This window comes from Anser anser, assembly GCF_964211835.1.
Source record: "Anser anser genome assembly, chromosome: Z".
NCBI lineage: Eukaryota > Metazoa > Chordata > Aves > Anseriformes > Anatidae > Anser > Anser anser.
In genome coordinates, this window is record NC_139723.1 from 10,675,985 (window position 1) to 10,688,358 (window position 12,374).

The 12,374-nt window shown below is 40.5% G+C and overlaps 1 protein-coding gene across 1 annotated transcript in view; it reads left to right on the forward strand.

The window, feature by feature from the left end:
* Positions 1–12,374, forward strand: part of GRIN3A (glutamate ionotropic receptor NMDA type subunit 3A) — a 78,988-nt gene that overhangs the window by 35,862 nt on the left and 30,752 nt on the right. The window contains exon 3 of the mRNA XM_083818569.1: positions 1,908–2,955. Within this exon, the coding sequence (XP_083674695.1) occupies positions 1,908–2,955 (1,048 nt within the window). The remainder of the gene's footprint in view (positions 1–1,907; positions 2,956–12,374) is intronic.

The window sequence follows — 12,374 nt, forward strand, 5'->3', positions numbered from 1 at the left end:
CATTTAAATGCTACTAAATCTCTCAGGTAAATGCTTCTAACACAATTCAACTACAGGACAGGTACCGAGTGCTTGGTTTACTCTCATGGGCACGCTTATTTCTACACTGAAAGTCAGAGAACACTGCATAAATTTCACTGTTCTCATCCTACCTGTAGAAAATAAATCTAAGGCATTATTCCATAGCTTCATCTACTCCCAAAACACCTGGTCTGCAGCTTTCTAATATCCAGGTTGTGCTGCTGCAATGGAAATGTGGGGCCAAATTCATCAGAACTTTGCTAATTTATTCCCCTTGGGAATTTGTTTCCCTTAATTTTGGCATTTTGTGACTTGCTAGCACTATTTTCAACACTATTTCTTTCATAATTTTATGCACAGGCACATCTACACATTCAGTTATTGTCATAGTGATGACCTCAGCATATAAGCCTCAGCATATAAGCATATAAGCAAGGCTTGTTAGGAGGAAATTGCTCATTTTTTTACAAAGACTGAGAAGGAGAGATAGAAAACAGAAAAGTTAATGGCTACATAAACCCTTCTTTAGTGCTTGGGATTGCCTTCTTCTGTAGATGTTGTCTTGATAATTTTTACATGCCTGAGCATGCACAAACACAGTTAAATACAAAATGCGGGCTGGGAGGAAAACACCAGTCAAACAATGGCAGAGACCACTGGTTAATGAAGTTGCAGTATCATTTAGCTAACACTAGACTAAATGGTAAAGATTTTTAAAATGTGATTAACATTTATGCGTCAGGCCTGTATACAAACACCTACATGCATTTTTAGGCATAATTCTTAGACTCAGGTAACACATGTACAGTAGCTTTTGACAGTGTTGGCTGTGTAATCATTCTCCAAACTCAACACACTCAAAATAGGCTGCATAAGAAGAGTTTCAGAGCCATCTCTGAAAAGGTTCTCACACAACTAACACTCAAAACTATATTATTCAGTTTCTTAAATTTGCTCTTTGCTGAGGGCAAAAAAATTGTATGATCTGAACACATATGCAGTTTTGACTGCTGAAAATCCATCAAAATTCATCAAAAGTCATCAAAACAAAGGCTGCAGTCCAGTCAGAAGCATGCATGCACAAACAGTTGCTATGTATTTATCCTTTTCGAATCAATTTCAGGTTAGTTTTTTTCCCCCTCTAGCTATTGATAAACAATTAACACCACTTAAAGGTTATGTCTTGTCTATTGAGGCTGGAATGACAACTTTAGCCTTTATACTTCTTTTAATACTCACTTTTATCCAATTCCCAGAGCTAATGTGACATGTTATATTCTACTATGACAGCTAAATAGTCTGTCTTCTGAATGCTTCTTACTGAAAAAATACTTGCTTCACTTACACCATATTAGCAGCATTAGCTGCATTTTAAAATCCAGATTGGTTCACTTCAGAGTTCGTGAAATCTGTTGACAGCATTTCAGTAGCCTCTATTACATAAACTAGATCTTACTGAAATTGTAAGATTTTTCTTGGAAGGACATTTCATCATTTCCATTCTTCCATTTTCATACATATTTTTGTCTAGGAAACTGACACTGATCTGGTGAGTTCAGCAGAGAATTAACCTATGTTTCATTTCCTTATGGAGGAAAGATAACTGAAAAAAAAGGTAATTTGTCACTCATTTTTTTCTAATAGGTAAATAGAATATCATTTCTGAAGAGTTTCCATTTACATTACCTAAAATATGCAGGGGAGAGAGCATTCCCAGTTACTTTAATCATAAATTAAGTGGCTTATTCATTGTGCCACAGGAAAGCTATGAGTTATCTAGGTGTTCAACTGGATTTCCTAATCTAGTCCTTTAAACATAAATTCGTGGTGTCTGCATATGGCTTGAGATGTCTGCTTCTGATTACTCTGCTTTCTCCCCCCAACAGGTTTTTAGCCAACACAACATTTGATGGCCTCAGTGGCCACATTAAGGTGAAAGGCTCCTCTGTTGTTAGCTCAGAAAACAACTTCTTCATCTGGAATCTGCAGCACGACCCTGTTGGGAACCCAATGTGGACTCGTCTGGGGAGCTGGCAAGAAGGAAAGATAGTCATGGACTATGGGATATGGCCAGAACAAGCCCAGAGACATAAAAATCACATGCAACACCCCACCCGGTTGCACCTCAGAGTGGTAACTCTCATTGAGCATCCATTTGTCTTTACAAGAGATGTAGATGATGAAGGTCTTTGCCCAGCAGGGCAGCTGTGCCTGGATCCTTTGACCAATGATTCAGCTGTGCTGGATAACCTGTTTGAAACCCTTCAAGGAGGAAATGACACCGTTCCGACTGAGCTGAAGAAGTGCTGCTATGGCTACTGCATTGACCTGCTGGAGAAACTGGCTGAGGATATGAACTTTGATTTTGATTTGTATATTGTTGGTGATGGAAAGTATGGAGCCTGGAAGAACGGCCACTGGACAGGACTGGTGGGAGACCTTCTTTCTGGGACAGCTCATATGGCAGTGACATCGTTTAGCATTAACACTGCTCGCAGCCAAGTGATTGATTTCACCAGCCCTTTCTTTTCAACCAGCTTGGGCATCTTGGTGAGGACCAAAGACACCGCAGCTCCAATTGGAGCCTTTATGTGGCCACTTCACTGGACTATGTGGCTGGGGATATTTGTCGCTCTGCACATCACAGCTATATTCCTCACCTTATATGAATGGAAGAGTCCTTTTGGGATGACCCCCAAGGGAAGGAACAGAAACAAAGTCTTCTCTTTCTCATCTGCTCTGAATGTCTGCTATGCGATCTTGTTTGGAAGAACAGCTGCCATCAAACCTCCCAAGTGCTGGACTGGAAGATTTTTAATGAATCTATGGGCTATTTTCTGTCTGTTTTGTTTGTCCACATACACAGCCAACCTAGCTGCTGTCATGGTAGGAGAGAAGATCTATGAAGAGCTTTCTGGAATACATGACCCAAAGGTAAAGCATGTCTGTTATTAACTCAGCCTTTTCTTCTTCCTAGTTGAAATTCACTGCTGCACAGTTTATGGTTTCTAATAAAATCAGAAAGCAACCTGTCTGCAAAACAGCAGTTACACTACAGTTAATGATCATCTGATGTCGTTTCAGTAGAAACGTCCACTGAGAGATCTTTAAATACCCATAGAAGTGGAGGGGTTGATTTCAAAGATCTGTGGTAAGGAAGGTGGTCAAGGATTTTGTTTTTGCTCACTGCAGAGATGATAAGTGGCTTCTATATGCAGATTCAGGGTTAGATTTCAGTTCCAAAGTCTTTTTGGCTGTGGTTGTTTTGATCAGTTGGCTGATTTGGGTCATTCAGAGATTTACTCAACCACGCACACAGCATGGATATAAAACCACTGGTGTTCTAGGTAGGGTTTTGTTAGTATTTCAGAGGTCCTAACAGTACTTACAAGGGCATTACTGGCAAAATTCCCCATGAATGCTAAATCAAATGGAGAAGAACTGAAATTGTTTGAAAAATCCAACCTTCTGCATCAAAACAGTGAGATTCACTTCATGAGTAGTCAAACATTTGATTTCCAATGTCATACTGGGAAGTGTACACTGGAGGGAATGGATTATGTAGTAGACAACTTGCCTGCAAATAGCTCAGAAAAACATAGTGGGAAAGCAAGGAAAAATGCGAAATCAGGACTGTTCACACCTGCTCTCTCCCTCAATCCCAAGGAGGGTGAAGCAAATTTTGGTTGGAATTTAAGTCTCAGCCAAATTCCCCAGTCCACCAATTTTAAACACTATTCTGATTTTATTTGCCACAAAGTAATGGTCATGAATAAAAGAGAGCAGAAGGGTTTATGCAAAGAGTTAAAGGCTGCAGGTGACACAAGAGCAGGCATCCTCTTCAATTGTGTCTAGGGAGTAGGATGACAACAGCAAATTTTCCTTGTTTGTTTGGTGCTTTCTCCAGAAAAAGTGTGATTCATGGTATTGTTCACAATTTTATACTCATGACTTAACTGCTGGTTAAGTCATAGCTATAGATATGGATAGCTATGAAACTATCTCCCACTAGTCTCAGGTAGCTGAACTAAATACAGCATTGTACCACTAGAATAAGTCACCTCAAGAGTGCAAGAACTGATCATTTATTTTACTTTCATAAATTTTGAAATTAAAGGTTATATATGTCCCTCCAAGCTCCATCTTTTATGTTAGTGATATTTTGCGTTCAGACTGATGACCATTCGGTTTTGACTTTGTGAGTACGAATTCTGACTCACTTCTTCCAACATAATCTAGATCCTTTCTTTCAGTAATATTTTAAACAAAGAACAGAATTTTCTATGGTTGGCCTAAGGCACTCTGATCTATGACTTAAACCAATTTTCTATTAATAATCCCCCTTTTTCCTCCCAGAAATATGTCATATATTCTACATCCATAAGTTCGTTAAGCCTCGAAACTGCTGAAATCATGTGTATGTTTTATTCAGAGCATTCTGAGTGAGTAAATGAGAGCCTTTCAGTCATTGTTGTGTAAGCCATAACATGGACTTGAAAATTAGGTTAGTCTTGCTCTTTGCATGAGCATTACCTCCATCAAATCAAATCACATCAGATTACATCCTATTTTTCTGCATCATTATTGTGACCACACATGGAGTTCCTAAGAGAGATATGGGGAAATTTCTGCAATTTTAAGAAGATGAAATTATTTTAAAGCTGCATGGTAAAACTTCTCCATCAGGTTACAAAATTGGGCACAGAGTATTGAAGCATACTGGGAACTGCAAACATGGGTCCTAGGCCTGAATAAAACAACATTGACTGATGGTTTGGGGTTAATCACCTTAGTGATCCCAGTAAATCAGTGGCATTATTAGCCTTTTCTAGACAGCCATTTCTCTGCTTCATGAAACAAAGCTCAGCTTCTGAATAGTTACCAGTTTCCAATGTAGGAATAAAACAAGTAGATTTTATGGGAGAAGATCACCTGATGTGACATGAACTGCAAAATAGTTTCAGGTATTCCATTCACGCATTTGCCTCTGAAGTCTTAGTGTGTAAGAGCAGTTATAATAGAAAATGCACTGTTTTAACCTCTTCTCACACAAAGCCTGAGCTGTACCTTTTCAAAGTGCTCTCTGATGTGTAAAGCTTAGGCTTAGGAGATGTTTGCAGCATAGCAGTTGTAGAGGTACACCCACAAGTTTAGTTAGTTCCTTAAAATCATTTTTACGTGATTTGAATATTTTACCCTTTTTCAGATTTGCTTGCCTCTTTTTTTTTTTTTTTTGAAAAAGATGGCAACAGGATGCAAAAATAATCTTTTTAATATCAATGTGCTTTTAAACATTCTCCTACTGCTCTCTACATAGGTATGCCTTTGTACTGTGCTTTTGAAAAGTATTTAAAAAACAAAGCCCAAAATAGATGAGCAACCTTCTTGAGTTGATGTAAAACATACAATTTCTGTAAGCTGGCAGCCACAAACAGTAAATCCCATCTGAGACTGAAAGCAGTCAGAAGAGAAGGCAAGTTGGGAAAAACTGAGTCTTTGTCAAGATGAGAAACCTGGTATCTAAAGTCAGTATTTCCAGGAGTATATATACTCTTTCTTTTCTACTTTAAAATAAACATCTGCCTTTCTAGAAAAACACAAATTACAGCAGTGATGTTTAATTGGACTGAGCAGTACAGTGTTCAGCAAGTGCTCGGTATAGCTATGCAAAGGAGACGTGGTCCTGTGCTGCTGGAGTCTCAAAGTCTCTATTTCATTAGAAATAACAGAAAATGAAGTCAACAGAGATCTTAGGGATCTCTCAACCAGACCTTCAAATCTTACACAATTTAGACCATCATCTCTTCCCAGTGCAAACCAGCAGACATGTCTTTTGCAGAAGAAACATTCACTTGAATACATTTTCAGGCCGCTGTTTGAGCGGAAGAAGACAGCTGCAAGGATGAATGTGTTGTTTACCTGGGTGAAAGTTGCTGCAGTGCCTTGATCCCCCATCTGAAGCAGCAGACCACTTTCAACACCATGTGCCAAATAAGTTTAAAAGCTTGCTTGCATATAGAAGATAGAGACAGAGAAAAGCAATTTATTTGGGTCATTTTATACTGCTTTCATCCCTTCTCTCGTTTGAATCCCAGGTGCTTATTTCAGTTGTTCTTCTAATGTCACATCTTTGGATGCACAAAAAAATTATGGCATTCCTCTTTTTCAGACTGCTTGGCAGACTGTGTATCTGTTGTGTAAACTCAACTTCTGTACAAGCTCGGTTTTTCAGCCTACAAGCACACAAACCAGCAGGCTGCCTTTGAGCTGGTCTGGTCATTTGTCCTGCCTACCTGTCACGGCCTGGAAGACAGCTGGCACGATTCCTGACATCTCCCGCATCTGCTTACCACCTTGTTTATTTCATAGCTCCTTAGGCCCTTGACATTGTGATCAGTCTTAGCTGAAGAAGCCACCCACTGCCCAAAGTTTTTATCCTTCGCTGGTGCCAATGCACATTTTCACAGTGGCAAGACCGGGTTGCAGAAGGTAACACGTTAAAACTGACTGCTGCTAGAGCAGCACCGAGGTATGCAGAGGGGGACAGATGAGTCCGGCTGTTGTCTGTTTCCCTACTGACAAGCATTCGTTCCTCTGTGACTGCATTACAGACTGACAGCAGCATGCTGAGTACGCAGCTGGCAGCCACGGGCAGAGCGGAGAAGGGGCACGGTGATAAGCAAGGGGCTCTGGGTACAAAAAAGAGAATTTGCTGCCAGGCTGCTTCAGAATCATGTATCCTTATGGCTGTTGTGTCTTTTATTCAGTCTTGTGACAAGCCCAGATATTTTACATCTTAGTTTCTAGAATGGTTTCCATAAAGAGATACCATCTGCTTGCAAGTGATCTAGGTCTCAGTGCCACGGGCAGGGAAAAGAGATTTTATGTATGTACATAGGCAGTCACAGCGCCTTTCTTTGCGCAGCAACTCTTTAGAATAAGGCCTGGATCCAGTATGACTCCTCACTGTCAAATCCCCAAATGAAGTTCTGGTATACAGGCTCTCCCCAGGGAGCAGGGATTGTCAGTGGCAAGTTTTGAAGCAGGGACTTTGCTTGCAGGCTTCTAATGCAAGATCCTATGTTGGAAACGCACAGGAAAAGTCAGGAGCATATTGAGTAGTCCAGATAACCTGAGGCAAAATGACTGTGGAAGCCCAGAGGACAGAAGACACATTTCAAACATGACAACAAGAAAGCATACAGCAGCAGAAGCTGAAGGGCTGGACAGACTTTCCAGGAGGTGGTCCATCACCTGGCCTCTCTTTCTGCTAATAAAGGTGTCCTTCAACCGTATAATGAGATTTTCAGGCATTATCCTAGCATTGTCACAGATGTAGCAGCTGTAAGTTCTTCTTTGCCAAACTGAGGATTCGCTTTAGCATCTATGTCTGTTAATTTAGCATGGCTATGTTTTGATCTGTCTGGATAACTTTGTCTTCAAAACACTGACGATGGCAAAGTTACTCTCCGCATTGTAATTTGACATTAAATATCATGCCTATTGAGACTCATTTAACAAAAAGTGCTATGCTTGCCTGTGAATCCCACCATCAGTAATTTTCTTGTGTTATCTCACCTAACTTCACATGTCCACAGTGGAGACATTGTGGGTGATTTACTTAGTCTAGTATGCTTTCACGATTAGTTGGGAGAGGCAGACACATCTGGCTGAGTCCTCTGTTGAAGATGCTTTGGGATGAGATCACCCAGACCCTGAAATTGTCTGCTTCTCTCCTTCATGCATGATGGTGATGGAGCATATCTCGCAAACGCTGTAGAGTCCCCAAGGAATACACTGCAGACACCCACAATCACTCCGACAAGCCCCATCTGGCATGTCCTTCCAGACACCTTGACGTGCTTTGGAATTAATCCTCAGAAATATCTGATGCTGTCTCCCAGAAATCTCCAATCCACTGCCGTGCCACCGGAACACCTGCTTTTATGAGCTGTCCATCTGTTTATTACAAGACTAAGCACTTTGAATAATCCAAACAAGATTACTGAGATATTGTTATTCAGGAATTCAATGCTTACAATCACCTGGCTTTTCATTTCTAAATTTAAAATGTAAAATGCGGGGGTGCAAAGTCTCACATCTTGATTTATGAAAATCTAAGTTAATTTAGAGGCCTTATGGTTATGATTGTATCAGCTGAAAACTCATTGTTACATGTAGTGTTAAAACAATCCAGAAATACCAACTGGTAAGTAACTGCAGATGAGATTTAGCAATATCAAACCACAGAAAAGGAAAGCTCCAGCCACTTTATAGGCCTTTTTCACAGTTAGAGGCATGAGCCAAACAATATTGCATTTAATGAGATTTTCCTCTGAGTCCAACAAGCTTTAGAGTGAGGCCATAACTGTTATGCATTTATTGATAAATTTTCTTCCTGAAAAAGAGAAGTCTTGTAAGAATTACACCAACACAAATGCACTTAAATGCTGCTGTGGTCTTTCACTGCATCAACCTAAGAGGAATCATTATCAGGAGTGCTATTTACACTGCTATGTATTAAATATATAATGAAACAGCAAGTATTTAAATATGCATTAAATGCATTAAATTGTATGGCAAAAAACAATCAACAACCTCAGAGGAGTTAACAGAAATTTTATTGCTCCCGTGGGGTTTTTTATCTGTCCAGGACTGCATGATTCATTTCTTTTCAGAGTTACAAGAAGTTGGCTGCAATGTCTAGAGAGCATAAATTTCTGTGCGGGAAGTTACTGGACATGGGAAGGTCATGACTGACAGCACCACAGCCTACTAATTAGTGTATGGTGCCTTTCTGAGTATTAATGAGTCAGTGAAGGATTTGAACTCAGGAGGACTTTTTATGTCACGGAGACCAGACAAAATGAAAAAAATATCAAATGAAAGAGAAATTAAGTACGAAACTGAAGAGTCGGAATGAAGAACAGGCATTGCAGACTAATCTCATATGGGCATGAAGGACACCTGCAATGTATGGAGGTGAAATCTTGGCTTCTTTATCTCCCCCATGCAGTTTATGGTGGTGAAAAGTGAACTTGTTTAGCTTTCTTATCACCTTGTTAAAGCTTTCTCCTAAAGTTATGGCTTTGAAGGTTCAGAATCTGGATAGTTTGGATTTTTTCCATGTTGATATCCAATGTAGCAGACAGTTCACTGCCCCATTCTCCAAATCAAGTCTCCTTTCTCTTCAAAACCTATTTTTTGTGCCTTCTTGCCAACAGTCATCCTTGTGGTATCTTTGCCTATTATCCCCTGCTGCTCCAGGTCTTCCTCTACATAGAATGATTTGTTCTGTCACCCACTGTCTTGAGTGCTCTTTACCTCACCTTGCTGTTTGATCCAAAGCAGATAGGCAACAGGGTGGAAGAGAGGAAGTCCTGCTGTCTTCATTCCTCTTGAAGAACATCATGAAGGTTGTTCTTTCAGCACCAGAAAGAATTAATGTCTTCTAGGATTTTTCCAGCCAGTGACCTTCACATCAGTTTCTTACTCTCAATCTGCAATGTACCTGTAAGTCACGTCATTCAAAAGCAATGAAAGTAAGCCCATCACTAGAAAAAGCAGCTGCATCGTAGATGAGGCTGAGACTCCTGCAAGAAATAAAGCAAGCAGATGAAGATGAGGAGAAGGTGCTGCTGAAGTAATTGGCAAAGAACAGAGGACAGAGAAGACACATAAGGTTGATCTTATCTCCTGGCAGATGGAGGATCATTGTACAGCTGACTTAGCAGCATGAAGGAAATTTATTATTGTTCACAGCCATTGTGATGTATAAAACACACCTGGGTACCAGCAATTCCTAGTGATAGAAGTCCTCAGTCAGCACCAGCACTGCTGGATTTCAGGGATGCCAAGAGGTCAAGCCCCCTGGAAAGAATCACAGTTCTCATTGAATACAATGAGATTTGACGGAACACCAGGTAAAGTCAAGTAGTGTTGTCCATATTTCACTGTGCAAAGGGCCAAGGTATCTAAATGACCCCATCATTTTTCTTTTAGTCTCTGTGCTTCACACATGCTTCATTGTTCAAAATTGATTCCAAGAAGAAAAACAAAAGCCGAAAACATTTAGTTTCAACATTGGATTTACTGATAACTAAGGACTCCCTCTGATATACTGTCATTTGATGCTTTTGAAAAAAGAGTTGATAGCAGATAACATTTTTGAGAAATTAGTTGTGCTGGTAGACAGTTCCACAGTCAGTGATTGGAAAGCTCTGGTGTCCCTAGAGGCAAAGTGCTAATCACATTAATTTCTTGTAACTAGTGACCCATTTGCAACATGAAACTGCTGCCTGTTCCTTTCCCAGAAACTACAGAGCACAACCCCTACCCTCCAAGCTTAGGCAGTGCCACCGCAGAGGACAGAGTTCATGCTCTGGCACCTGGGGGACAAGTGCCAGAGGGCAGGAGGACTGGCAGGATGGTTCTGATCGACCAGCAACAGCTGGAGCAGGAGGATTTAGTAAGAAAAATGATTTGAAAGACACTTGTTTTGAAGCTTGGGGGTGAGGAAGCTACCTCCATGATAAGCTGCTATAATATTAGGTGTTCCCTTCCAGAACTTGGCTGATACTAGAGAGCTCTTCGTCAGTTTTTCGTCAGCAAACCTGAAACCCAGGATGGAAGGCCAAGAGGGACTATTCAACCAGAAAACTCCGATGTGTCTTTGATACTGAACACATATTCAGCCAAGCAGCATTCTTTCCCTTCTGATTTGGAAAAGACTTCACCTTAAAGCAGCATTAGCTCTGTTTACAGGTGGGAGGTGGAAGAACACCATAGGTGAAGTGACAGTCTGGAGCATTTTTATGGCTGCTTTGTGCTGCTGAAGTACAACTGGAACCAGTGATCTACAGTCTGTTGGGAATTACATCCCTTTTTTTCCCTTCAGTCTATCAATTTTGCCTGTAACTATTACACATACTATCTTGCAGTTCTCAGCTCTCCTAGAATAAATCCCAGCTGAAAGATCCCACTGTCCAGAAAAAAGTGCTATTAAAAACAGAGATAAGCACACCCAGAAGTTTATATTCACCACCATGCTGTTCTTATGAATCTTATTGCACTAAGACACTGCCCAGCATCTCAATCAGCAAAACAATCCTTGGAAATTAATACCTTTGCAGACCAGGGTGCCCAGTTTCACCCCTTAACAATGCAGCTTCTGTGGCACACAGAGGAGCAAAGCAGTTTTTAATTAATTCTTAGCACTCACACAAGGAGTATCAGTAAAGAAGCTTTGTATTTTTAAACAGAGATCTTAGATTTTTTTTCATACACACTTAGGTTGAAATACAGGAGAATAAACTCTCAGTACTGGACTGTGCATTGGTTCCCAGATTGAAACTGCTCACTGACTTCAATGCAGCTGTAGAGATTTATGCCAGCTAATGACCTAGCTGAGTTGGATTCTAAGTGACAGGATTTTAACAAAATTTGACATTATCCTGGCAAGCCAAGAATCACCTCCACTGCCACTTCTTGCAATAGAGAAAGGAAAGCGAGCTTTCAGATGTATCCTGCATGCACCATCTCCTGGAGTCCCTAGGAACATCTCCACATCCCAAGCCTGAACACATGGGACAGCTTCTGAACAAAGCTTACACTTCCAGAAGTTCAGCTGTGAATTTTCATCTGCTGAAATTTGAAATTCATGTGCTTCACTATGAATAATTTTCTTTTCTTTCATCCTTCTCTGCACCCCATAAATATTCACAAGAGTTTAGCTTTCAAAAATTCTTGCAGATAAGTCGGGAAAAGCCCATGAACATAGTTCTACTTTGTTTTTAATTTTGTTTGTTTTGTCCTTTTTACCCTGAAACTTTGCTTGGCATTAGCAATTGAATTTCTTCTATCAGTGGGTCATGAGAAATCTATTAGCAGGTAGGCGACCACTTAAAAGTTTAGGTTAAGGAAGGCAAAATAAAAAGCTACTGATTCAAAAATGCTTGTTGCAAAACAGACTCTAAAAGCATGTCAGTCCTTCACAGCAGAGCAGACCACTTAATGCCACCACACTCCAGCAGTTAACAACCAAAACTGAACATTTCTTCCAGAGTCTGCAGCAGTTGCCTGGCAGAGATCGTGCTGGCTCCAGCAGCCTGCTTGCTGATATGTGGGGTGACCATTAAGCACTACACTTGGTGTTACACCAGGTAACCAGTAATAGCACGGGGCAGAGCTAATGAAACCTTTTGAGAATATTTTTTCCTCTAAGGTTCTTGTAAAACTTAGGGAAGTGTTTTCAGACATGTTCACCCTTTCTATATCCTATGAAAATTAAAACGCAGTATCGCGGGTGGTGGGAAAAGCTGAATCCGTGTTACCTCTGCATCCGTCACTGCAGG